The sequence below is a fragment of the Narcine bancroftii genome, chromosome 4 (assembly GCF_036971445.1).
Source record: "Narcine bancroftii isolate sNarBan1 chromosome 4, sNarBan1.hap1, whole genome shotgun sequence".
Taxonomy (NCBI): Eukaryota; Metazoa; Chordata; class Chondrichthyes; order Torpediniformes; family Narcinidae; genus Narcine; species Narcine bancroftii.
This window is the reverse complement of record NC_091472.1, coordinates 130,266,280-130,293,674: the sequence shown is the minus strand read 5'-3', so window position 1 is coordinate 130,293,674 and position 27,395 is coordinate 130,266,280. Positions and strand designations below refer to the sequence as shown.

The following is a 27,395-nucleotide window of genomic DNA, read 5'->3' as shown; positions in this document are numbered from 1 at the left end:
CTTTAACTTACTATTAACTTAACCCCCTTCTAATTCTAAGTGGATATTTATGTAATGTGTGTCTAAGTTCAGAAAAGTACTTTGATTCACAGTCCAATCTCATTTCTCACTTCTCCAAGTTTACCGGTATCAGGCAATTATTATACTGTGCACAGAATTTAACATTTATGAATCTTCACCAAGCTTTGATGCTTGAAATGTAAATGGTTACCACTCAGGAAGGCTCTTGTTGGTTTTCAGAGAGAGATTTTGTTGCTCGTTGAACACACACAAACTGATTCCTTCCGATCAGCCACTTCAGTGTCTTGCCAAAGAAACATGCCCCTCTTCAGGGTTTTTCAGATGATAATCACTTTCTTTCAGGTCACCACAGAGTTCCTTTTTTGTTTCCCTTATCTCAGGCGAAACATCATACAGCCAGCCATCTCCTCTTGTATGGACCACAAGGGCTTTGAACAGGCTGAACTCAGAACTTACAACCCATCTTCAAAATGGGGTTTCAAACAATCTGGCAGCTTGCCATGCTGCAGAAACCAGTTTTTTCCTCCTCTCTCTTAGAGAAAGCCTATTTGGTCTCTTCTCTCTCTTTGCTTGCAAAACCACATGATCGTCTTAGAACAGCAAACTGCATTCAGACAGACTGTGGCACCGGACCCAATCTTTTTGAGTCTGTTCATCTGCTGCTTTTCAAAACAACAATCCATTACTCCACAGCATGTCCAATTAAACCTACTTGTGAAGTCCTTCAGCAAAGCAGTTTCCATTGCACTAGGAGCCTGGAATGTCTGGCTTGAGTAGAGCTCTGGCATTTAAAATGAGATCTGTGTTGTGAAGTGTTTGTTTGTGACCTACACTAAATAAAACCCACATTTATTTCCTTTAAAACATATCAAAATACACAATATAACAATCTGTCACACAGCTTATGAAAGGTTTCATGGGGTGCTCTAGTTTTGTAAAGCGGGGTATTCTTATACTTTGTTTCAGTACTAACAAATGTCCAAGCATGAATTTTCTGTGAAAGCATTCTCTATTTACTGACAGTTTATGTCAGTAGTCTTTCTTTTTTGATACAAAGAGGGATGTTGTTTGGACAACCTTTGAGTGTTGTTGCAATAATCTTTTAAACTGTACACACTATCAATGATAAATTAGTTGTGGAGGGGAGAAATGCTTAAGGTTATGGTGTGATTGTGTTAATTCGATGTGCACTCATGCAAGCCAGCATCAAGTTATTTTATTAAATTTCATCTCGTAGATAGTACAAAAGATTTTGGAAATTAGGCAAAATAAGCACCAAAATGCCTGATTTACTGGTAAATGGTGAATCTCAGGACGTTATTTTGACAGAATTCAATGATACAGATGTTGTTAGCGGTGACGGTCATTGTCTGGTACTTGAGTAGCTCACAAATATATTCTTATTGGACTGCTTCACCACTTAAGGAGCTGCACATGGAGCTGAACATTTGCAGTCATCATAAGTAGTCAGTGAGCAAGTCTAGGTCGCAACCATGAAGTCTTAGGTTGAGAACACTAACTTGTAATGACCATAAAAATCCTGTGCTCAAACTCCAGAAAGTTGTCAGTTTCCCCTTAATATTTTATGAATTAAATTTTCTTGGAGATTTTGATGTCAGAGCCCGTTAAAATCAATGGCAGTTTTTCTCATCTCACTTTTCAAATTTGGGATAATCAATTAGTCCTGGCAGAAACTAAATTTATCAGCAATAGAAGATATTGAGGGTGCTATTTAATAATATTAAGAATCCCTCCCAACACTTCGTTCAAGTTGAAAATAGCTCCTGAGCCAACGAGTCTGAAAGTTTAGTGATTCAATTAGCCTATTAGCTATATCACCGAAAAATAAGGGGGAAAAAAACTATCATCATCCAAATGCAGCATTCTTACTTGCACAGAACATCAGGGACAGAAATTTACATAGATTGGGATACTCAAGAATATAGTTCTCAATTTGAATTTACTTGTGATCTCAAGCAAACAGAACTATGCAAGACTTCAATAGGCTCTGTGTTTCAATAAAACCACAGCCACAGTAAGGTGACTAGCAGGGATTAAGAGTTTCTGCTTCCTGTCAGGAAGGCAAACATAGATTTAAAGCACTCAGCAAGGGTTCTGGTCGACTAATCGTAGCATTCTGAAATAGTAGTTCCATTGTCTGAATAGCATGAGAGGAGTTTTTCACTACAGCCAAAATGATGTTCATAATCATGTGTTACATGATCCACAACCTTGGAATAAAAAGGGAAGCTGCTACTGAGCCTCTCCAAAGGGAAAGTGGAGCATGACCAGGGTTGAAACCTGCCAGGCAGAACATTAATTAAAAACAATCTTTTAAACCATCTTCCCCTTTCTGAGTACTGTTCATGAGATCCTTATCATGCACTTAAACAACATTGCTCAAGTAACTTTTTTTTGGAATGACCAATATTATGAAATTAACAATAATACTTTATTTATCTTACAATTGATTTTTGATTCCTATACATCCATAAATTGAAGCTGATGGTTAAGCGTCAATCAGTTGCCATAGTCCATCACTCGCCAGAGGAAACAGGTTTGCATTTCACATGACTCAGGTTTACAACATGTTTTAAATTCTTTTTAAGTCTCCATTAATCTTACACATTACATAGACTTGGGAAATGAGTCCGAGAAGAACACATTCTTAGATTTAAATGTGTTAGTTACCCAGTTAGATTCAAAGTCGAGGCTATACACTGGAGTATGGGAATAAGCTGATATGAATTTGGCTTCCAATAAGGTAGACTAGTTTAGAGAGCACTGGTTGTGAGGTTGATGGGAAGGTATGTCACTATCATCATGTGCTTTTCCAAAAACAGTATTGCCACTTTGTGCAAGAAATAAATAAATGCAAGAATAAACAAATAAAGTGTCAGGATTAGTATTACAATAAGTCAAATAGAGCAGGGTATAAAGAAAAATGCAAAAAAAAGTAAAGGCAAGAACAGTTCAAGGGCATAATCTTTTGCCAGTCTGAGATCCATCTAAGAACCCGGTAAAAGCAATGCTCTTTGAATCAGGATGTTCCTGTTTTCAGTCACATGCATCTTCTGCCAGAAAGTGGTCGAAGAGAGTATGACCAGAGTGGGATAGGTCCAAGAAATGGCAATTAGATGCAAGAACTGGTAATCCTACTGCACAAGCTGCTTATGAAGGTGAAAAGCAACATGTCTATTTAAATGAGCCAGGGATTACAATTTGTGCTTCACCTACAATCAAACGATCCAACAAACTGTTTTCAAGCCACTACTTTGTTCCACGAAAGAGCTCAGACTAAGTTCTTACCGTTTTAATTCAATTTAAATAAAGACCTTGCACTTGCTAATATTGAAGCTCCTGACATAAGCCTTTGCTGGATAGCAAAAAGGTACAAAATGGCAGGAGTTGCAGATTACTTGACATTTAGTAGCTGTGCCTGGTGTGTCCTGCAGCCCCAATAATGCACATCTGCCAAAGCTCACAGCTGGAGTAAGCTTTGTGCTCAATATTAATACGGGAAAAATGTACCCACCTGTCACAACTACATTTGTTACTGAAATCCAGTGATCGAAACATTCTTTATCTGCAGAAGAAAAATAACAGTTTAAATGATAGATACACAGATTTTTTATAAGCTATAAAATGAATACATCAACTCTTTATTGTTTTATTTTTCCACATGCTGCATGCTTAATGTGATCATACCCTATAGGTTCGTGAAGAAGCTGTCCTCGCTGGGACTCAACACCACTCTCTTTTACTGTATTTGAGGCTTCCTAACAGAAAAGACCACAGTCTGTCTGGGTTAGCGCACCTCAGAGCTGTGAGCTCAGCCTGCTCTTGTTCACACCACTGACCCATGACTGCAACGCCTCCAATAGAATCATCAAGTTTGCAGATGACACAACAGAGAAGAGGTGGAAAATCTTGTAAAAATGGTGCAAGAATAACAACCCGAGTCTCAATGTGGACAAGTCAAAGAAGATGATTGTGGAACAGGGATGACGACCCTCCATTACACATTAATAGCTTGGTAGTGGAAAGAGCAGAGAGCACCAAGGTGCTTGGAGTTCACAAGTGACCTACCCTGGTCACGAATCATATCCTTACTTGTCAGGAAGGCTGAGGCGGACAAGGCTATTGGCTACCACCCTGTCAGCTTTCTACAGAAACTCTATTGAGAGCTTCCTGGCCGGCTGCATCACAGTTGCTGTACAGCATCAGATTGGACATCAATCCATAAGGCTATAAAAACAGTAGAGAAGATCATCAGGGTCTCTCTACCCACCATCAATAGGATTACCAGGATCAGTGTTTGAAGAGAGCTTGTAAAATCATTGATGACCCCCTACTACTCAGCACACAGCATATTTCAGCTATTCCAGCCAGGAAAGAAATACAGGAGTATCAAAGCCAGAATCACCAGGCTAAGAAATAGCTTCTTTCCATATAGGGAAAGTCTGATGAACTTCTCATACAAACCCTCCATGATGCAACTATATATTCATTCAAATAGTGATATTTATTTAGTATTTATATTTACAGGTATGCAGCACTTAGCATCCATTCCGGCAAGGTCCAACTGTGTTACTGCAAACGTCTGCAGCAATTTAGAAAAAATGATCGCCAGCAATAAGAAATTGTATACTTATATACCCAAACTGGTCCGACTGCCTTCCTCTCTTCCCACAGCCCTGAATCAGTCCCAATTAACCCACTGTCCCGTGCTCTCCCACAGGTGATAGGCAGGCTTTCCATCTGTTTATAGCATCCTCGATCTTTTCAAGGATAGGGGTATAGTTGAGTTTGTATAAATTTCCCAAATCTCTATTCTTTGTTATCCTAGGTATTTAAAACTACCTGATTGGAACTTAAAGCAGTTCCCTTTCTCTTAGCCCCACAATCCTTACATTCTTTCACCTGATATAATTTTTCAACAAATCCAATTTCTCCAGCAGTCTCTCTCTTTCAACTTTCCAGACATCTGTATAGTTTTCAATTTTTTACAGTCTGTCCTCCACGTCCTCCATTTTGTCTTCGGCAGCTGCCATGCGGTTGGTTAGAAAGGCAAGTGCAGTCTTTAATTTGCCCGCTCCTTCCATTATCTTTTGGACCCTCCCGTCTAGGGCCTCATTTTTTAGAGATTGTACAAAGTCCATCATATCAGCACTGGTGTGCTGCTTGCCAGCCCCAGACCCTCCTCCACCATGTCGGGCTCTTCCCACATCCCATCTCTCCTGTACGGCAGCTCCGACGGCGTTTGTCTCTATCCGTTGGTCTCCTCCATTTCCAAGAGGGCTGCTTTGTTCTTCTTGCCCATGTTGTAATAATTTTTTGGGCTTTGCTTTCCCTCTTTTCAGTGATTTTCAGTTGATTTACAGACAATCTCTTCCTGGGGAATATAACTCAAGCAGATTCGTCCAAGGACTAAGTCAGTGTTAACAAACACTTAATTCCTGCTTTAAGCAACAATTGAAAATAATTTGATGCTTCATAATCACTTTTGAACTACAATTTAATAGACCTTCAAGTTCAACAAGGCTTTCAAATACTGGGCCTTTAAAAAAAACATTTCAGACTCAAGTTTAAACTGAAAAAATTTGTACTTTAATACAGTCATATTTATAAAATCACGCGCATAATGGTTTAAGCTTAGAATGAAGTAAGTTTAGAGTTAAAGGAGAACAGTTATGTGATTAATAGTTTCATAAAAACAATTATTTTTAATTTACTACTGTCTGGCGAATCTTCCGTTGCTGTTTCTGTGTTAGTACTAATGCGGGGGGTGGAAATCCATTAGTTTGTAACAGCTCCTAGGATGCATAGTTCTTCCATGTGTCAAAAAATAATTTTAAGCCAGAAATGAAGAAAGCAAGATATGGAAATCAGAATTCTGAAGGCTGTTGTGCAAATGAAGAGAATTCGTAATGATTTTATTTCAGTTAGGAGGTTTTCAAAGAAAGGGATGTTGTTAGGAACAGAAAAAAAATCTGATTAAAAGGTCACTCTGGCAAACCATCTTCATATTGATGATTTGTTTTCATACATTACAGTGCAGAAATAGATCTCTTCAGCACTTATGGTCTGTGCCAAACCATTTAGTTTTGCTGAGTTCCACTGACCTGCACCCAATCTGTAGCCCTCCATAACTCTCCCATCCATGTACCTGTCCAAATTCTTCTTAAATGTAAAAATTGAGCCTGCATTCACCACTTCAGCTGGCGGTTCATTCCACACTCCCACCATCTCTGTGTGAAGAGGTTCCCCCACATGTTCCCTCTAAACATTTCCCCTTTCACTATTAACCAATGTCCTTTGGTTTGTATCTCATCAACCCTCAGTGGAAAAAGCCTATCTGACGGTACATTTACTCTGTCTATCCCCCTCATAAATTTAAATACCTCTATCAAATCACACCCCATACTCTCCAGGGAATAAAGACCTAAACTGTTTAACCTTTCCCTGTATCTCAGTCCCTAAAGTCCAGGCAACATACTAGTAAATCTTCTCTGCACTCTTTCTATCTTATTAATATCCTTCCTGTAGTTAGGTGTCCAAAACTACACACAATGCTTCAAATTTGGCCTCATCAAAGTCTTAATATTACTTTACCATAACATTCCAACTCCTATACTCAGTACTTTGATTTATCAAGGCCGATATGCCAAAAGTTCTCTTTACAACCCTACCCACCTGTAATACCACTTTCAGGGAATTGTGTACAGTACCTGTATTCCCAGATCCCTCTGTTCTACCGCACACCTCCGTGCCCTACCATTTACTGTATATGTCCTTTCTTGGTTTGTCCTTCCAAAATGCAACACCTTACACATAACTGCATTAAATTCTGTCTGCCATTTTTTTAGCCCATTTTTCCAGCTGGTCTAAATCCTGCTGCAAGCTTTGAAAACCTTCTTTGCTGTCCACAATGCCACCAATTTTAATGTCATCTGCAAACTTGATGATCCAATTTACCACATTATCATCCAGATTATCGGTGTAGTGTCCCAGCAACGATTCCTAATGCACACCACCAGCCACAGACGTCCAGTCTGAGAAGCAATCATCCACCACTACTCTCTGGCATCTTCCATCCAGCCATTGTCAAATCCAGTTAACTACTTCTCCATGTATACCGAGCATTTGAGCCTGCATGACTAACCTCCCTTGTAGGACCTTGTCAAAGGCCTTACTAAAGTCTATGTAGACATCTATAGCCTTTTCTTCATCAACTGGCAACCTCCTCAAAAAATTCTACAAGATTGGCTAAACACGGCCTACTACGCACAAAGCCATGTTAACTATCCCTAATCAATGGTTAGCTATCTAAATACTTGTATATCTGATCTTACAATAATTTACCTACCACTGATGTCAGGCTCATTGGCCTACAATTTCCAGGGTTACTTTTGGAGCCTTTTTTAAACAAGGGAACAATGTGAGCTACCTTCCAATTCTCCGGCAACACACCCATGGCTAAGAACATTTTAAATATTTCTGCCAGACCCCCTGCAATTCTGACACTAGCCTCCCTCAAGGTCCAAGGGAATATTTTGTCAGGTCCTGGAGATTTATTTGCTTTAAGACTGCAAGCACTTCCTCTTCTTTAATCTGCATAGATTTCATGACCTCAATGCTTGTTTTCCTTACTTCCCACGACTCTGTGTCCATTTCCTGAGTGAATACTGATGGGAAAAAAAATGTAAGATCTCCATCTCTTTGGTTCCATACAAAGCCGACCACTCTGATCTTCAAGCGGATAAATTTTTTTCCCTTATTATCCTTTTGCTCTCAATATATCTGAAGAAACCCTTAGGATTTTCGATCACATTGTCTGGCAAAGCAACCTTGTGTCTTCTTTTAGCCTTCCTCATTTCTTTCGAGGTTTTTCTTGCAATTTTTATACTCTCAAGTACCTCATTTGCTCCATGTTGCCAATACCTGCTCTACACCTTCTGAACCAGATTCCTAATATCTCTTGAATTTTACTTTTGAAGGTCCTCCATTTACTTCACACATCCTTTCCCCAAAACAACTTATCCCAATCCATGCATTCAAGATCCTTTCTCATTTCTTCAAAATTGGCCTTTCTCCAATTTAGAATCTCAACCTGAGGCCCAGACGTATCATTCTCCATAATTAACTTGAAACTAATGGCATTATGATCACTGGACCCAAAATGTTCCCCTCCACATACTTCTGTAACCAGTCCCGTATCGTTCTTTAATAGGAGATATAGTATTGTACTCTCTCTAGTTGGTATCTCCATATATTGATTTAGAAAACTTTCCTGAACACATTTGACAAACACCAAGCCATTCAGCCCTTTTACAGTATGGGAGTCCCAGTCAATGTGTGGAAAATTAAAGTGTCTGACTATCACAACCTTGTTTCCTGCAGCTGTCTGCGATCTTTCTACAGATTTGCTCCTCCAATTCTCATCAACTACTGGGCGGTCTATAATACCACCCCATGAGTGTGGTCATACCTTTCCCGTTGCTCAGCTCCACCCATATAGCCTCAGTAGACGAGCCCTCTGGTCTCTCTTGCCTGACGAGCAATGCCACTTCTCCCCCTATTCTATCGCATTTAAAACAACAGACGCCAGTCCTGCCCCTTCTGCAATTAAATTTATTTTCTTTTAAAAATATTTTTATTGATTTTAATAAAGAACGAAAAGAAAAAGGAAAAATACCATTAAGTTTCACTAATGGCCACAATGTCGTAATTCTACGTGCCAATCCATGCTCTTGGTTTGTCTGCTTTTCCTCCAATGATTCTTACATTGAAATAGATGCACGAGAACATTTCCACCATGGACACCCAGTTGACTTCTAATGGTGCATGCAATTTTCACACTCTTCTATCTGCTCTGGCACTCTGGTTCCCATCCCCCTGCAAATCTAGTTTAAACCTATCCCACAAGGATAATAAACCCTTCACTTCAAATGCAAACCATCCTATCAGAATAGGTTCCACCTTCCAATGATCCAGAAACCTGAAACCCTCCTTCCTGCCCCATGTCTTTAGCCACATGTTAAGCTGCATTATCCTCCTATTTCTACCCTCACTAGCACGTGGTACAGTTTGCAATCCTGAGATCAAGAACAAGGAGATTCAACCAAATAGATGCAGACCTGGCTTGAACACAAGAGACCCCATTCTTAATGGGTGGGGTTGGAGCACTGCCATGACCTTTATGAAATCCAATGACTTTTCAACAAATTAATATTTTTTTCTGATAAAACACTGAATCCTTTGACACAGATTAGTGTAGGTTAAGATTTTAAACTGTATCAATTATGCAACAAAATCCCAGAAATGCCTGTGTACTTTTCAACGGTTGAAAACTTGCACTGCAGATAATTAGATTATTGAAACTACAGGAGCAAATTAAATGGTTTTGGTTTCTGTAACTGGTGTCCGTTTTAGACCTGGACAAAAACTTGACAACAGAACCCACCTCATTAACCCTTAATTACTTGAATAAAATTGCAAAACACAGTTTACCTACCAAAGAAGGTCCTTTCAAATTGACAGGGGTTTGAAAGTCACCTTGCAGAATCTGTGAAAAATATGAAGAAAATTGTTAGAATAAAATTGCAGAGTGGTCATGTCGATTAGTACTCACCATTCTTTAATTCATATTCTAAGTTGGGCACAAAAGGGATATGAAACCACAGATGTTGAAAGTACCACTTTATATTAGTTTCATTTCAAACAGGTGTGAAACAGGCTTAAAAGCATTATTTCACCAAATAATATCTGTGAACATATTTTGAACTGTGTAATTTATCATTGCTGTCCCTGTTGTGGACCCAGGAGACACAAATCACATCACTGCTCTGAAGAGTTCCTCAGCCTGTTTGAGGAGCTGATGGTGTTCTTAAACCAAAATCCAGCAATCACAGATCTATGCTCAAGATGGTAGCGCCTGCGCTTGGCCTCAGCCACGAGGGGCTGTAGACTCAGGGCAGCAGTGGACCGACACAGTGCACGAGAAACGGGGAGAATACCTACATTGAGAAGTAGAAGAGACTGCCCTACAGAAGGGTAACCACAACAGCAAACCGGCCAGAGGCTCAACAGCTGAGGGACTTGTACAGGCTGCGGTCAGTGGACCCACGTGGGGTGTGACCTGCTGGAGATTAGCTCATGAGAACCAGGTATCAAACCTGGGATTCAAGAGGGTGTTGAGAAAAAAAACTCCCAAATGGCCTTGGACGGTGAAAGCTTCCTGACTGTGTTGGAGGTTTGGATCTGGAGCTCAATTTGACAATGGATCAAAGAGGAATATGCCCCTAATCTTCTTCCCCATTGCTATCAGATTCCTGAATAATCAATGTACCATAGACATTGCCTCACTTTTCATGCAATATTATTTTTACTTTTTTTAATAATGTCATAAGACTGTTATAATATGAACATTTGCTCTATGACGCTGCCGCAAAACACCAAATTTCATGATTTGTTCATGACAATAAATTTTGATTCTGAATTTGTAAAACTAAATTCGAAATTCTCATTTTGTGACCAAGAACCTGAAAAATTCCTGAGAGTTTCTCAATGACTGAAAACCAAGGGAATATGCAGCTACAGAGCTGTGGATCATGGAGGCGAAACCATGGACCCTCAGTGACTATTAAGGGACTTCCTTTTGCTTCTATTTCTCAATTTCACTCGGGAGCACCAGGTGACACTGATGGCAACTCTTTTTCTGCCTTATGGCAGGTGAAAGCAATTTTGAGTAATATGACATGTTCTCTTCTATTTTATAACAATAAAGAAATCTTGATCTTGATCCACCGCATCAACAGTGTTATCAAGAAATGCACATTCAAGTAAAGGACTAAAAACAAATCTGTATTCCTTGCTGTACTCACTGGTCTTTGTGATTCTTGACTTTAAAAAAAAAACTAAAATATCCAAAAATGCCCGCCTCAGCACTTAGTCTTTTTGTCCATTTGCATTTTTAATGTTTTACTTTCTTTCCTGGAATAGGATCCAATTTATATTGAAAAGAGACTCCTGGGTCACTCTAATATTCTTCTCCTAGTATTTTTACCCACATTTGTGCTCAAACTAGCACCACTAAGTCACACCCTTAACAATTCCTTCCAGTGCACAGTAGGAGCCCAGGATGCTACAGCCAACTCAACGACTGAACAACATTATAACTTCTTTATCAGGGGACTGAAACTAATAATAATCAAACATTCCAACCATAGCTTCTAGTTCACACAAAATAGTCAAACAATAACCTTTCCCTATTATCTATCAAACTTGTGATGAACCAAGAAAATATTCTTCAGTTAGTTGGTGGTGTTCCAGTACATTATTTCACAAGATAGTGACAGATATCCAGGACTTACTTACAAGTATATCAAACTCAAGATTACAAAGCTTATTGTACCATTTGAGATTTCAGATTTATTGTTAAAGTCTTTCTTTGGCTTGGCTTCGCGGACGAAGATTTATGGAGGGGGTAAAAAGTCCACGTCAGCTGCAGGCTCGTTTGTGGCTGACCAGTCCGATGCGGGACAGGCAGACACGATTGCAGCGGTTGCAAGGGAAAATTGGTTGGTTGGGGTTGGGTGTTGGGTTTTTCCTCCTTTGCCTTTTGTCAGTGAGGTGGGCTCTGCGGTCTTCTTCAAAGGAGGCTGCTGCCCGCCAAACTGTGAGGCGCCAAGATGCACGGTTTGAGGCGTTATCAGCCCACTGGCGGTGGTCAATGTGGCAGGCACCAAGAGATTTCTTTAGGCAGTCCTTGTACCTTTTCTTTGGTGCACCTCTGTCACGGTGGCCAGTGGAGAGCTCGCCATATAATACGATCTTGGGAAGGCGATGGTCCTCCATTCTGGAGACGTGACCCATCCAGCGCAGCTGGATCTTCAGCAGCGTGGACTCGATGCTGTCGACCTCTGCCATCTCGAGTACCTCGACGTTAGGGGTGTGAGCGCTCCAATGGATGTTGAGGATGGAGCGGAGACAACGCTGGTGGAAGCGTTCTAGGAGCCGTAGGTGGTGCCGGTAGAGGACCCATGATTCGGAGCCGAACAGGAGTGTGGGTATGACAACGGCTCTGTATACGCTTATCTTTGTGAGGTTTTTCAGTTGGTTGTTTTTCCAGACTCTTTTGTGTAGTCTTCCAAAGGCGCTATTTGCCTTGGCGAGTCTGTTGTCAGACAGCTCCAAGAAAAGTGCAGAGAACAAAACAAAGGACTCTACATCACCTTTGTTGACCTCACCAAAGCCTTCGACACCGTGAGCAGGAAAGGGCTTTGGCAAATACTAGAGCGCATCGGATGTCCCCCAAAGTTCCTCAACATGATTATCCAACTGCACGAAAACCAACAAGGTCGGGTCAGATACAGCAATGAGCTCTCTGAACCCTTCTCCATTAACAATGGCGTGAAGCAAGGCTGTGTTCTCGCACCAACCCTCTTTTCAATCTTCTTCAGCATGATGCTGAACCAAGCCATGAAAGACCCCAACAATGAAGACGCTGTTTACATCCGGTACCGCACGGATGGCAGTCTCTTCAATCTGAGGCGCCTGCAAGCTCACACCAAGACACAAGAGAAACTTGTCCGTGAACTACTCTTTGCAGATGATGCCGCTTTAGTTGCCCATTCAGAGCCAGCTCTTCAGCGCTTGACGTCCTGCTTTGCGGAAACTGCCAAAATGTTTGGCCTGGAAGTCAGCCTGAAGAAAACTGAGGTCCTCCATCAGCCAGCTCCCCACCATGACTACCAGCCCCCCCACATCTCCATCGGGCACACAAAACTCAAAACGGTCAACCAGTTTACCTATCTCGGCTGCACCATATTGTTAAAGTACAAACATGACATTCACATACAACCCAGATATTCATTTTTCCTGTGGGTGCAGCAAAATTACCACTAATTGATAGTGCAAAAAAAACTGAACATAATGTGATCAAAAGAATTATAAACAGATAACAAATGTAAACAAACTGACTGTGCAATACAGGGAAAGCAAATAAAATTAATAAAGTGCACAAGTAAGAGTCCTTAAATTGTCCCCGATTAAGTTTGTTGTTCAGGAGTCTGATGGTGGAGGGGTGGCAGTGTTCCTAAACCTAGTGGTGCGAGTCTTGTGGTATCTAAACCTTTTTCCTGATGGCACTCGGGAGAACAGAGCATGTGCTGGGTGGTGCAGGTCTTTGATGATTGCTGCTGCCCTCATGTTTTTTTAAATTATTATTATAAATTTTTATTTTTCACACTGTGAACCATAACAACCAAAATATATACAAACGTTTCTCATTAAATATACACAGTGGCATTTTCGTCCTTTTTTCCCCCCTACCCCCTTCCAAAACCAATAAATATTCAACATATACAATACAATAAAACCATTAAACAATGTCATCACACAATGAAAAATAAAGAAGAAAAATGTGTCATCTACTTTTATACACTGGATCAAGTAGTTTTGTCTTCTTATCATTTTAGGGGGTGGAGGTCCGAGGCAAGCCCTCTCTGTTATGTTCCATGTACAGTTCCCAAATTTGTTCAAATAATGTGACTTTATTTTTTTTAAATTATATGTTATTTTTTTCCCAATGGAATACATTTATTCATTTCCATGTACCATTGCTGTATTCTCAGGCTCTCTTCCGATTTCCAAGTTGACATTATACATTTTTTGCTACTGCTCAGGCTATCATAATAAATATTTTCTGTGCTTTATCCAATCTGAGGCCTAATTCCTTACTTCTTATATTACTACGAAGATCTCTGGATTTTTTGGCATGTTATTTTTCGTGATTTAATTTAATATCTGATTTAGATCTTCCCAAAACATTTTCACTTTCTTACATGCCTAAATTGCATGTTCTGTTGTTCCCATTAACTTTTTAAATTTAAAAAAATTTTTCACATTATGAACCATATTAACCAAAATACACACAAACATTTCCCTCTTGAATATATACAAGGTCATTATCTCCCCTTTCCCCCCCCTCCCTTCCCACTCCCCTCCATACTCACTAAACGTTCAACATATACAATACATTAAACCCATTAAACAATGTCATCACACAATGAGAATAAACAAGAAAATTGTGTATTCTACTTTTACACACTGGGTCAGTTCATTTCGTCTTCTTCTCATTCTGTCATTTTAGGGGGTGGAGGTCCGCGGTAGGCCCTCTCTGTTGTGTTCCATATACGGTTCCCAAATTTGTTCGAATACTGTGACATTATTTCTTAAATTATATGTTATTTTTTCCATTGGAATACATTTATTCATTTCTATACCATTGCTGTACTCTTAGGCTCTCTTCTGATTTCCAGGTTGACATTATACATTTTTTTGCCACAGCTAAGTCTATCATATGCAAATAAGCTGATTTTATACTCCTTCTCCTTTATTTTTATCCATTTTATTTTAATTTCTGTTCTTATCAGTTCTGCCAATGGTTCTATTGCTGAAGCGAACAATGAGGGGGATAATGGACATCCCTGTCTAGTTGACCTACTTAATTTAAATTGGTTCGATACATAGTTATTTACTGTTACCTTCGCCAATGGTCCATTATATAATGCTTTAATCCAATTAATATATTTTTCTTGTAGATTGAACCTCTATAATACTTTAAATAAATAGTTCCATTCTACTCTGTCAAAGGCTTTTTCTGTGTCTAAAGCAACAGCCACTGTTGGCTTCTTATTTCCTTGAACTGCATGAATTAAATGAATGATTAATGAATTAGATGATGCTGGTGTTAATGGATCCTTCCCCGTCTTTGGTATTACTGTAATTATTGCTGTCTTACATGTATCTGGCAAGTTTTGTGTTTCTTCTATCTGGTTCATTACTTCCAGGAGAGAAGGAATTAATAACTCTTTAAATGTTTTATAAAATTCTATTGGGAATCCATCCTCTCCTGGCATTTTATTGTTTGGCAGCTTTTTTAATACATCCTGTACTTCCTCTATTTGAAATGGTTTTATTAGTTTGTTTTGTTCCTCTTCTTGCAATTTCGGACGTTCAATTTTAGCTAAAACTCTTCTGTTTTATCATCTTTCCCCTCGTTCTCAGTTTGGTATAATTGTTGATAAAATTCCTTAAAGTTTTCATTAATCTCTATTGGGTTATATGTAATTTGTTTGTCCTTTTTCCTTGATGCCAATACAGTTCTTTTAGCTTGTTCTGTTTTAAGTTGCCAGGCTAATATTTTATGTGTTTTTTCTCCCAGTTCGTAATACTTTTGCTTTATTTTCATTATGTTCTTCTCCACTTTGTACGTTTGTAAGGTTTTGTATTTTATTTTTTGGCCCGTCAATTCTCTCCTTTTCATTATATCATCCCTTTTTACATTCCTTTTCTGTACTTACTATCACTCTTTCCAACTGCTCTATTTCCTGATTGTAGTCCTTTTTCATCTTAGTTACATAACTTATTATCTGCCCTCTAATGAAGGCTTTCATTGCATCCCATAATATAAATTTGTCTTTCACTGATACAGTGTTTATTTCAAAATATGTTTTAATTTGGTGTTCAATAAACTCCCTAAATTCCTGACTTTTAAGTAGCATGGAGTTTAACCTCCATCGATATGTTATTGGTGGGATGTCCTCCTGTTCTATTGCTAATAACAGGGGTGAATGATCAGATAGTAGTCTAACTTTATACTCAGTTTTCTAACTCTCCCTTGAATATGGGCCGACAACAAAAACATATCAATCCTTGGATATATTTTATGCCTACTCAAATAATATGAATATTCCTTCTCTCTTGGGTGCTGCCTCCACCATATATCCATAAATTTCATTTCCTGCATTGATTTAACCATAAATTTGGCCACTTTATTCTTTTTGCTCGTCTTTTGTCCAGTTTTATCCAACATTAGATCCAAATTAAGGTTAAAATCCCCTCCTATCAATATATTTCCTTGTGTATCTACAATCTTCAAAAAAATATCCTGCATAAACTTTTGATCCTCCTCATTAGGTGCATATATATTGAGCAAATTCCAAAATTCTGAGTATATCTGACACTTTATCATTACATACCTCCCTGCTGGATCTATTATTTCCTCCTCTATTTTGATTGGTACATTTTTATTTATTAATGTGGCTACACCTCCATCTTTTGAATTATATGATGCTGCCGCTAGGTGTCCTACCCAGTCTCTCTTTAATTTGTAATGTTCCACTTCAGTTAGATGCATTTCCTGCACAAATGCTATATCTATTTTCTCTTTTTTCAGTAAATTTAATAGCCTCTTCCTTTTAATTTGGTTATTTATTCCATTAATGTTTATAGTCATATAGTTCAACGTGGCCATCTCATATCTTGTTTACACCTCATTTCTGCTTTTTCACCATCACCATCCCTTTTCCCCATTTTCATCTCTCAGTTTTCCCTTTTTAAACTCAATGTATGACAACACGTTTAAAACATAAAATACTCCAGCAATTCCCACATCCAATATAACTTTAACCCCAAATACCACCCCCCCCCTCTGAGTCACCCCTTATCCCTTGCCGGGCAACCACAACTCCCCTTTCCATTTGGATTGTGATCCTGTTCGCAAGAGTCAACTGATTTCGCATTGACGGTTATTCTCTCCCCCTCCAACCCTCCTCAAAATACTTTTTTTTTTTTTATACACACATATAACAAATTTCTCCCTTTTTTTCCCCCTTACTTCTTTCCTTCCCTTTTCTTTCCTTTCTTTAGTTCTTTACATATACATTGTTTTTACATCTTTATATATACTTTATCGCCATTCTTCATTCTTATTACATCCCTTCATCTCTCCTTCTGTCTTGCAAACTTTCTGCAAATTCTTGTACTTCCTCCGGATCTGAGAACAGTCTGTTTTGCTCCCCGGGGTTAAATATTTTAAGCACAGCTGGATATCTTAACATGAATTTATAACCTTTTTTCGATAGGATTGATTTTGCTGTATTAAACTCCTTCCTCTTCTTTAAGCGTTCAAAATTTATGTTTGGATAAAAAAAATATTTTTTGACACTTGTATTCCAATGGTTTATTATCTTCTCTAATTTTATTCCTTGCCCACTCCAGTATATGTTTTCTTGTCGTATATCTCAAAAATTTTACTAAAATGGATCTTGGTTTTTGATGTATCTGTGGTTTCGTAGCTAGTGTTCTGTGTGCCCTTTCCACTTACATTTCTTCCTGCATTTCTGTCGTTCCCAGGACCTTTTGGATCCATTCTTTTATAAATTCCTTCATTTCTGTGCCTTCAACTTCCTTCAGGCTCACTATCTTTATGTTGTTTCGCCTACTATAATTTTCCAACATATCAATTTTCTGAGCTAACAACTCTTGTGTTTCTAATTTTTTTTAATCACTTTTTTCCAATTTTCCTCTCAAGTCATTTACTTCCATTTCTACAGCTGATTCTTGTTCTTCCACATTTTCTACTCTTTTCCCTATTTCTGTCATGACTATTTCTAATCTTTGCATTTTATCTTGTTCTTTTCATTTTTCTTTTAATTGCACTAAATTCTAATGACAACCATTCTTTTAATGTTCTAATTTGTTCTTCAAAAGAAGATTTATCTATATTCTGTCCATCTGTTTTACCTTCTATTTCTCTGTGAAGATCTTGGTCTTCTTCTTCCTCTTCTGTGTCTGTACCTGTGTTTGTGTCTTCTTCTTCTCTTCTTTGTATGTGTCTGTTCTGATTTTTCTGATGAGTTGCTTGTCTCACTTTGTCAGGCCTCTTCCTGTTGGTCCTCTCCTTTTGAGCTGCTCATCTGTTGGGCCTCCTGTTGCTGCTCCTCTTGCTGTTCACCCCGTCGACTTTCTCTCTCACCTGGTACTTCACTCCCTCTCCTGCCGCTTTCCTCATCTTCCAGCTGAGAGCCCTGGTGTCGAGCATCCTTCAGCTGGTCACGCCATGATTGCCCGCTCCTCAGCTGAGCCCCCCTGTTTTTCTTTACCTTAGATTGTGCACTGGTCATGCGCGACTCCTTGCGCATGCGCAGTTGCACACTTTTGTTTGGCTCAGAGAGCCATTTTTTTAGTCCACCGGTCAGGGGGGGGTTGCAACTCCGCAGGGCCGACACCAACCTCGGAGATTGGGCGCTCTTCGCCACCACGGCTCCCTGTTCCTTCGTGCTGGTAAGGCCTTCTTTCTTTTCCTTTGTTTTTTACCACGTTGTTTTTACCACGTTGTTTTTACTTTTTCCTTCTTAGGTGTCATCTTCTTTCTCTTCTCTGCAACTTTATCTTTTATTTCTTATATTTTATATTTGATGAACTTTGTCTTTTCTTGACTTTTTTTCTTCTTTTTTGGGGGAGGCTGGTTTTACCCTACCGGCCACTACTACATCACGTCATTCCCTCTTATGTAAAGTTACATTGTAGGTGGGTAGATGCAACACAAAAACAAACTTCTGCTTTTAGGGGAGAAAGATAAGCATATTTAAATCGTATAAACGTTAATCCTTGCTAAAATGCAGAGAAAATGGGATACTCTGATCCAGTTGCAAATTCACTTGATGAATAGCTTGATATAATTGATACTTTCTGCAACAATCAGCACCACAGCAAGTTAAGAAGTGCTCACCCCAAAATTGAAAGCCATTCTCACAGTGCTAATAATAATAACAATAGATTAATAAGCATCTTCCCTGTAGAACAAATCTAAAGTAAAATCTTAAAAGTACAAAGAAGTATTTTAAATGAAGTTTTTTTAAACCTACCCTTTTGGTGTTATTAATTACTAGTGCATCAGGTTTTCCATAATTTGGTGGATTGGCATTGGGATCATAGCCTAGTTTGGCCAACATGGGTGCTATCCTTGCCATATCCTCAACCACACCATCAGGAATGTGTCCCACCCACTTGGTCAAAGCCTCAAGATTAACTGGCTTGATAACTTGATCGGTGGATCTCTCTATTCTGCAAAAGGAAAAAAAAAAGTTTTTAAGATGCCAGTTTTGTTAGATCTGCAAAATATAACTACGAACTACTAGTTAGCAACTAGTAGGAAGATTGTGGATTTTGACAGCTTTAAAAGGAATTTTACAGGCCTGACTTGAATTTTCCCAAGGATATTCTGGTAAATATGGTGATAAGATGTTTTCCAGAATTCCTAGCTATTTGTCATAATTCCATTTTGGTCCACTCTATTTTTCTCTGGTAGAATTACTTTTCCACATCTGACGAATCAAAATGATGTTAAACACATATCTCAGAAGATAAACTACAGATCAAAAGACACATAAATATGTTATTTTTTTTTAAATAAACAAATTTATTATAGTTAAATAGTCAACCTTTCACCAGTTCAAAATTATTTAAAAGAAACATCTTGAAACGTTTACTTGAATAATTTGGACTGCGTGTCTGTCAGGAAAAGCAAGCAGCTGAGCTTGAACATTTGTGACGCACCTCCTGCTGTTAGCTCATATTTTTGTAATCCAAAGGTTCATTCAGGAACTCAAGCCACTCCTCATATTTTTTCAAATATAGGACACAGCAAAATCAAAATGATCATCAGGACTGATTGCCTAAGATCTCAAGATTTTCCTCAAACACAAAAGTCACTGTTAATCACCCTTATCATTCTGTAAATGTTACTGGCTAATGACAATTAATTACTGAATTGAAAAGGTTGAACACTGGAACTGCATCAGTTAAGAGATAAAGTTTAATTTCCAATTACGTCAGAGATGAAGCCAAGGGTTTTCTAAAATAAGATGCAATATACTATGTCAGTTTGACAGCAGTCAGTTTGACCTATTTTGGAAAGGTACACGGAGAAACTTGCAGTAAAGGGGATGCAAAGTAGGTTCACCATATTGATTCCTGGAATGAGATTTTTGTTCTTTGAGAAAAGATTGAGCAGACTGGATCTGAACTGTTGAGTTTATAAGAAATGATGGGTCATCTCATTGAAAAATACAATACTTTTAAGATGCTTGACTGGGTAGATTCAGGGTTGACATTTCCTCTGGAAAAAGTGTCAAAGAACATGGCTCTCAAGCTCTAATTAAGGATTTTCCTGTTTAGCAATGAAATTACATGGAATTTCTTCACCCAAGACTGCCATGGACAATTTGTCACCATGTATATTAAAACACAGAGACCAACAGACTTTTTGTTCTTCAGGGAATTGAGTGATTTGAGATGAATGTAGAATAGTGGTACTGAGGTAAAAGGTCTGCCATTATTTTACAGATTGATGGAAGAGAGATGAGAATCCAAGTAGCCAACTGCTGTTGTTTATAGTTTGATGGATTTCCTTTAATATGCTCCTTGAAACTTACCTCTTTGAAACACATTTTGTCAGCTTTCCTAACTTGCAGCAAAAACTATTTACCTATCATTCAAGTGCCCGCTATTAAATATTAATTCCCAGTGTTCCTAATATCTTCAACTCAAAATTCTCATCCTGGATTAAATCCTTCCATGGCCTCTTCACTCTCCAGTGATTAAACAAACTCTATCATTCAATCCTCATATCTCCAAGGTCTTCCAATGCCAGCCATCATCAGTGAAATACAACATGGAAACAGGCACTTCAGCTCATCAACTCCACACAAACTATGAATAACCAATTTATACCTATCCTACGTAAATCTCCCTGTATATTCATCAACTTCCCTGATTCTACCTTTCACCTACACACTGGAGACCACTTACAGGGCCAGTTAACTAATCTTTTGGATATCAGAAGAAACAAGAACACTGGAATAAACTTATCTGATCAAAGAGAATCTGCATCTCCACAGAGGAGGGCTAGTGGTCAAGATTGAACCCAGGTATCTGGCACTGTTAGACTGCATTTCAACTTGATGTGCCATTCAATCCCATTTTTAAATTAAATAACATTGGTGACCCACCCTTCAGTTGCCTACACACAAACACTACAAATTTAATACATTTCTTTAATAATAAATCATTGTCTTATTATTTATTCATTGATTGCCTGGAAAACATTAAGGACACTAATAGGTTGCCAGTGAATTTTAAATATACAAATTTAACTTCTCTTCTCCATGTTCCTTTGCTGCAAATAAAATTTACATTGAGAAGACAGTCTTTCAAACAAAAGCTTACTAATCTAATTCTGTCCCAGGTTAGCTGCCCTAAAATAGATTGACAGGGCAACAGGGGAGATGCTACAAGAGACCACTATGCTGCAAAGTTCTTGTCGTGATCACCTACTGGCAACCGATCTAAATGGCTACAGGCTCAGCTGTGCAGAACACCACTCAATAAATCTTCCTTGTGCTGGTCATGCATACAAAGGACAACATAGCCACACAATGTCCTCAAGAAAGGAAAGAGGGAGAAAATAAATCAAATAAAATGCAAACACACTTTGAAAGTGAGACACCTCCTGCTTTTCCTATTAATTCTTCATGGTGCAGGACAGCGTCACTCCATGGAATATCCAAAAAAGTCATGATCTTCTCCATTGTCTTTTTAGGATGCAATACCAACTGTTCATAATAAACTGAGAGACATCTGGAGGGTCCCACTTCTGTACACTGACCATACATAATTTCAATAGCTTTGTTCCATTTGATAATACAATCTCTGTAGCTGCTCAGGTCAAATCCAGCAATTGTCACTTTTCTGGAAATCATTGAATGCACAGATGCTCGGCCATCTCGGATCATAAGAATAAATTTAGATTTTGAGAACAGTCTGGACAAATAATTTAAAGATTTTAACGTGAAAGGGTCTTTATTGCATAAGTATTTTGCAGGTTCACCATGTTTTGCAATTACTTCTAATATAAATGCTTGTAATGCTGAGTCCAGGACCTGGTCCGTTACACCTGCTTCATTTAAGCGCATCTTTTCACGTTCTGATTTAGACCACACCTGACGCATGGCCAGCACACGTGGGATAATTCGTGTTTCTTCACCACAGCGGATGTCTGGATGTGCATCCATCATGGCTCGCATTAATGTTGTTCCACTTCGTGGCACTCCACCTATGAAGATTAGGGGCATATTTTTACTGTAGCGATATTCAATGTGGTTTGAATTATACATGACAAATTCCTCTTTTTCAGGTTTCATCATGCTGTGTGTTCGTCTGCCATGAAACCATCCTTCATTCTCATTAAGTATTTGCTGGCATTCCCACATATACTGGCCCAAGTGAAAGACAATCATTGTAGCAATAGCACAGCAGATGAGCAGGACAATCTTTCTCACGCTGATACGCATGTTTGATAATTTAGCCGTTGAACGAGGCAGTATTTTTAGCTTCCACGTATGTTTTCGCTCATTTCAACAAGGCTTTCATTGCAACTCTAAGAAAAAAGAAACAAAGAGATTACTTAACATTAGCATAACCCTAATAACCTTTAGCAATGATGACAAACATCTTTATTCCTTTATAATTAATGAGGAATTATTCTCACAAGGTGCATTTTTTCAGTAGATGGAATCAGAAGTGGTCAAATGCCAGAAAATTAAGGGACTTCAAAGAGCAGAAATGACCATTGTTAAAGCACTTGCATAACAATCATTTGTGTAATGTTTTCGGAGCTCTGATCAACTCAATTCATAAAACAGAAGCATGTGGGAAATCATATGAGTGTTTACAAATATTTTGGCTGCTAATTTACAAGGTGCAACTGAAAACACCTACTACTGTCAAATCTGGGACTGACAAAAAGGAACAAGGATGCTCTTTGATTAGTCAGGGATTACTTAAGGTGTTTGTTAGTGGAAAGAAAAAGTTTGAAAAACCACTGTTTTAATCATACCTAATTGACTCATTATGTGCATGGTTTCATAACTCCAAAGGAAATGGGCCAATGACAATTTTTTTCTCAAGCAAAATATTTCAGCAACAATTGGGTGAAGAGTAGTGGTTCTCAACTTTTTTTTCCCCCCACCCACATACCACCTTAAGTATCTCTTACTGATCATAGAGCACCTAAGGCATAGGGATTACTTAAGGTGGTATGTGAGTGGAAAGAAAGTTTGAAAACCACTGGTTTGAACAAAAACCTTTTAAATGTTAGGTTCCTTTGCTTTTATTTAAACTCTCACATGTTGCAAATATTATTGCAATTAGTATGGATCTGATCCAAATCATTATCATGCAAAAAGATCATGTAACTGCCAAATGTACTAAAATAAATGTAGAATGGATACCTGGGAAAAGTAAAATTGACAGAAAAGATGTGGGGTGGGTGGTTAGGACTTAGGGGAACTACTAAAGTTAGACTGCACAAAACCTTTTCACCCAGGGCAAAGCAGAAGGTATTCTACAATATGTGCCAAAACCAGTACTAAAAATGTTTCATCTGGCAGTAATGACCTCTATCTTGATGCGTACAGTTTGCCCTCTTTTGTGTCGAAGATGATGACACACTCTGTGCTACCATCAATGAAAATATTGCCCAAAAGCATTGAACAATTTTCTCTTCAATTTTTTTTGTATGTGAAATGGATTTATAAATATGACAAATGTGATGACATTCTGTTGAATTGGTTACAAGTTGGACATTATAATTGATTTCAGATAGTAAAAAGGGAAAAATGACAAAATAGGCAGGATAGATGTTTGTTGTGTTTAAAATCAAGTTGATGGGGGTTCTCCAGATAATTCCTGAGATAAGACACTTTGCTTCTTTCCATCCTCCTCAGAGATGCAGCTTATTATCAGTAAATCTGCTTTTAGCTACAAATGGAATTTCATGATGGATCAATACAAACCTGTAGACTGTGCAGATCAGAAAACACGTCTTAATCGAAGTTGGGGGACACATAATTCTCTTAATGTGAGATTTGCTAATCAACTATTATGGATTTGGTTTAATTATTTTAAAATTGTCAATAATCTTTGTGTTTTTGCTAACTGATGAACTTATGGTCAATGTCTTTATCTCGCACGAATAAGTCTGTTGGTCATGATAGTAATAAGGTTCACACCCTATCCACTGAGTAAGGTGGGAATCATGCCCTTGCCAAATGTGTAAGACTATATTTGGCATCAATGACGTGTACATTTCTCTCAGCAAAGCAGTGAACGTCAATGTTCATGAAGAAAGAAAACAATTAATGCCAGTCCAGTTATTAAATGTTGCTGAATATGGCCTGCAATTTAAAAATACATGTTTCATCCATGATTCCAAGGATCTCCAAGTAGTGTGACCTTAATTTATGGTCTTATAATTTTATTGCAACAAAGAAAAAAGTATTTCCCCTGAAAAAAAGAGACATTTTTAGGAACTGCATGAAGTTTTGCAAACCTGGCAACCAAGAGTTTCCCCAAGTTCAAGGAACATTAAGAATGTCAGTACAAATTGGAAACAACATCTCTTCCTCACTGATTATCCAAATAGGCACACCCCAATGATGTGTGCTTATCCCACTGCTTTACTTGATATACACCCATGACTGTGTGGCCAGGCACAATTATAATACCATCTACAAGTTTACCAATGACACAACAGTTGTCAGCAGAATCAAACAGCAATGAGGAAGCTTACAGGAGGGAGACAGGTCAGCTTATTGAATAGTGTAATGACAACAACCTTGTGCTCAACATCAGCAAAACCAAGGAGATTAATTATAAACCTCAGGAAGAAGTCAGGGGAGCACAACCCACTCCTCATGGAGGGCTCAATAATGGAAAGGGTCAAGAATTTCAAATTCCTTGGTGTCATCATCTCCGAGGATCTGTCCTGGAGCCTCCATGTAGATGCAATCACAAAGAAGACTAGACAGCGGCTATATTTTGTGAGGTGCGTCTGAGGAGATTCTGTATGTCACCGAAGACGCCGTAAACTTCTACAGGTATACTGCACTGGTTGCATCACTGCCTGGTATGGAAGCGCCAACTCTCAGGATTGTTAACTCTGCCTGCGATATCACAGGCACCAGACCACTCCATCAAGGACATCTATGTGAGGCGGTGTCTTAAAAAAAGCAGCCTTTATCCTCAAAGAACATCATCACCCAGGACATGCCCTCTTCACTCTGCTACCAATGGGAAAGAGGTACAGGATCCTAAAGACAAGCACTCAACAGCACAAGTACATCTTCTTCCCCATTGCTATCAGATTCCTGAATAATCAATGTACCATAGACATTGCCTCACTTTTCATGCAATATTATTTTTACTTTTTTTAATAATGTCATAAGACTGTTATAATATGAACATTTGCTCTATGACGCTGCCGCAAAACACCAAATTTCATGATTTGTTCATGACAATAAATTTTGATTCTGAATTTGTAAAACTAAATTCGAAATTCTCATTTTGTGACCAAGAACCTGAAAAATTCCTGAGAGTTTCTCAATGACTGAAAACCAAGGGAAATATACTATGGATTATCTGTATGGCAATATGACTGAAAACTTCATTTATAACCAAGATACAAATTAAAATGGAAGCCATTAATCCCTGCTTCATCTTCCTAATATTGCAAAATAAATAGGTTGGGAAATAACTGGCAAAGATAAAGCACTGATCTTTGGAAGAATACATCTGATTTACATCTCCCAACAACAAGCTTATAACTAGACTACTGAATTTCATTCTCCCACATCGCCTGTTGGTGCAACAGTTCAACAATTTTATATCCAAGGATGCACAAGAATAATTATCCTAAGATAGTCACTTGTCCCTCTGAACTTAGTTTTGGAAAAGATGATTGATGTGCAATCACCAGAACACTCGTTTGAGATAAAGCTAAATGAAGTCAATTTAATTTTTTTGAAAAGGGGAACACAGGAGGCTCTTAGATGCAGATATAGATTCAGGAATATGCAATTCACTTGGATGATTTTAAAATCAATGTGTCTAATTACAGGCACATTGTTTGCCATTACTCTATGCTTACACTATTTAAGGACCATATTGATAAACTTAATCACGCAAAAGGGTTATCAATATACTGTAGGGTATGTGCTACGTGAGCATGGAGAAGAACGACACACAGACCAAAGCCTTGAAAATCAAGACTGATTTATTGCTCTAGCCATTGCGTCAGGGCCCCATTATCTTCAGAGCGCCAGCTTTGGGTTGGCTGGTGTTCCCACCAGAGTTCACCATCTTCCCGTTGTGCGGAGGTTACCTGGGATGATAGCTGGTGTCACCCCCAGGTCCATGTTCGTTGGTCATTTTGCAGGCCAGTCTGTGACTCTGTGTGCGTGTGGGCTGCTACATGACCTCCCCCACCAGAACCGGCAATCAGGCCATTGTTCTTAGTTTTAGGTGGCCTGCCCTGGTGTTGTAGGGCAGAGTGGAGACCAGGTCGTTTCAGTCCAGATATGCCATTTTCAGGCAGTCAATGGTAAAAGTTTCCTCCTTACTGCCGATGTCAAGGATGAAGGTGGAAGCATTGTCCCCAATGACCTTGTAGGGCCCCTCGTAGGGTCGTTGTAATGGTGGTGTGTGTGTGCCCCTCCTCACGAACAGGTACCAGCAAATCTTCAGTTTGTTACACTCCCCAGCAGCAATTAGGGGGCGCACACACAAACGAGTTAAGTTTAACACAAAATTTATTAACCAAACTAACAATAATAAAATTAACTCAATAAACTTAACACCTGATCACCAGCCTTAATGGCAATACTATATCAACAACAGTGTATGCATCATACAGTGTATGTGGGGAAAAAAACCCAGACCATTACAGTCCAAGCTGAAATATCTCCGCAAAAAAATTCCCAAAAATAAAGTACAAACCCCCCACCCCTGTCATGTCAAGTCTGTCAGGGAAACATGAGAGTGCCTTGGGGTTCAAATGGGCTACCACTGCCCTTCAATTCCTTTTTCCAAGAATTTCCATAATGACCTCCTGGTCACTCTGAGATTCATGCTTCCGGAGCCTACTTTAGGGTTCACAAGTGCCCTCCTGGCAGGTGAGTCCTCTTCTTCGGACACCTTGTCCTGAGCGGTCTGGTGACCCTCCACAACCCTCCTTAGGGTTCAGTAGTGCCCTTCTGGCGCACAAGTCCTTTTCCTTGAAAGGGGACAGGAGAGGCACACTCAACCAATAAACCTCTCCAGAACTAGCACACTGGGCTTTTTCAGCTGCTTGGTGCTGACTCTAGCTCTCCCCGTTGGTGGAGAGGTTAGCAGCTTCAGGCTTGCTCTCCAGCGAGCCCAGACTTCTGGCGCATGGCTCCCATGCTTTGACAACTGTCAAAATTTCCTTGTGGCAGCTTAGCGCTACTACAGTTCCTAGCAGCTATCAAATCCCCCGCAGCAAGTTCAGTCCTTTGACGGTTATCAAATTTCCCTAGTGGGAGCTTAGCGTTACTACAGCTGTCAAATCCCTTGCACTAAGTTCAGTCCTGTCAAAAACACAAAATAGTCAAGGTCCATAACAAATTCCTTCAGAACGCTATGCTTGGGCTGGCCGTGCAGTAGGG

General features: G+C 39.0%; 1 protein-coding gene across 17 annotated transcripts in view; it reads right to left on the bottom strand.

Moving 5' to 3' along the window:
• Positions 1 to 27,395, bottom strand: part of LOC138761158 (protein-tyrosine sulfotransferase 2-like) — an 80,729-nt gene that overhangs the window by 11,479 nt on the left and 41,855 nt on the right. For 16 of the 17 annotated variants that reach the window (XM_069932865.1, XM_069932861.1, XM_069932864.1 and 13 more), the window contains 4 exons: positions 21,364 to 22,309; positions 18,738 to 18,936; positions 9,539 to 9,589; positions 3,557 to 3,607 (listed from right to left, as the gene is read on the bottom strand). In XM_069932865.1, the coding sequence (XP_069788966.1) occupies positions 3,575 to 3,607; positions 9,539 to 9,589; positions 18,738 to 18,936; positions 21,364 to 22,223 (1,143 nt within the window). In that variant the 5' untranslated portion in view covers positions 22,224 to 22,309 and the 3' untranslated portion in view covers positions 3,557 to 3,574. Of the gene's footprint in view, positions 1 to 3,556; positions 3,608 to 9,538; positions 9,590 to 18,737; positions 18,937 to 19,063; positions 19,197 to 21,363; positions 22,310 to 27,395 lie in introns of those variants that run through there. The other variant, XR_011356146.1, reaches the window with a different exon arrangement.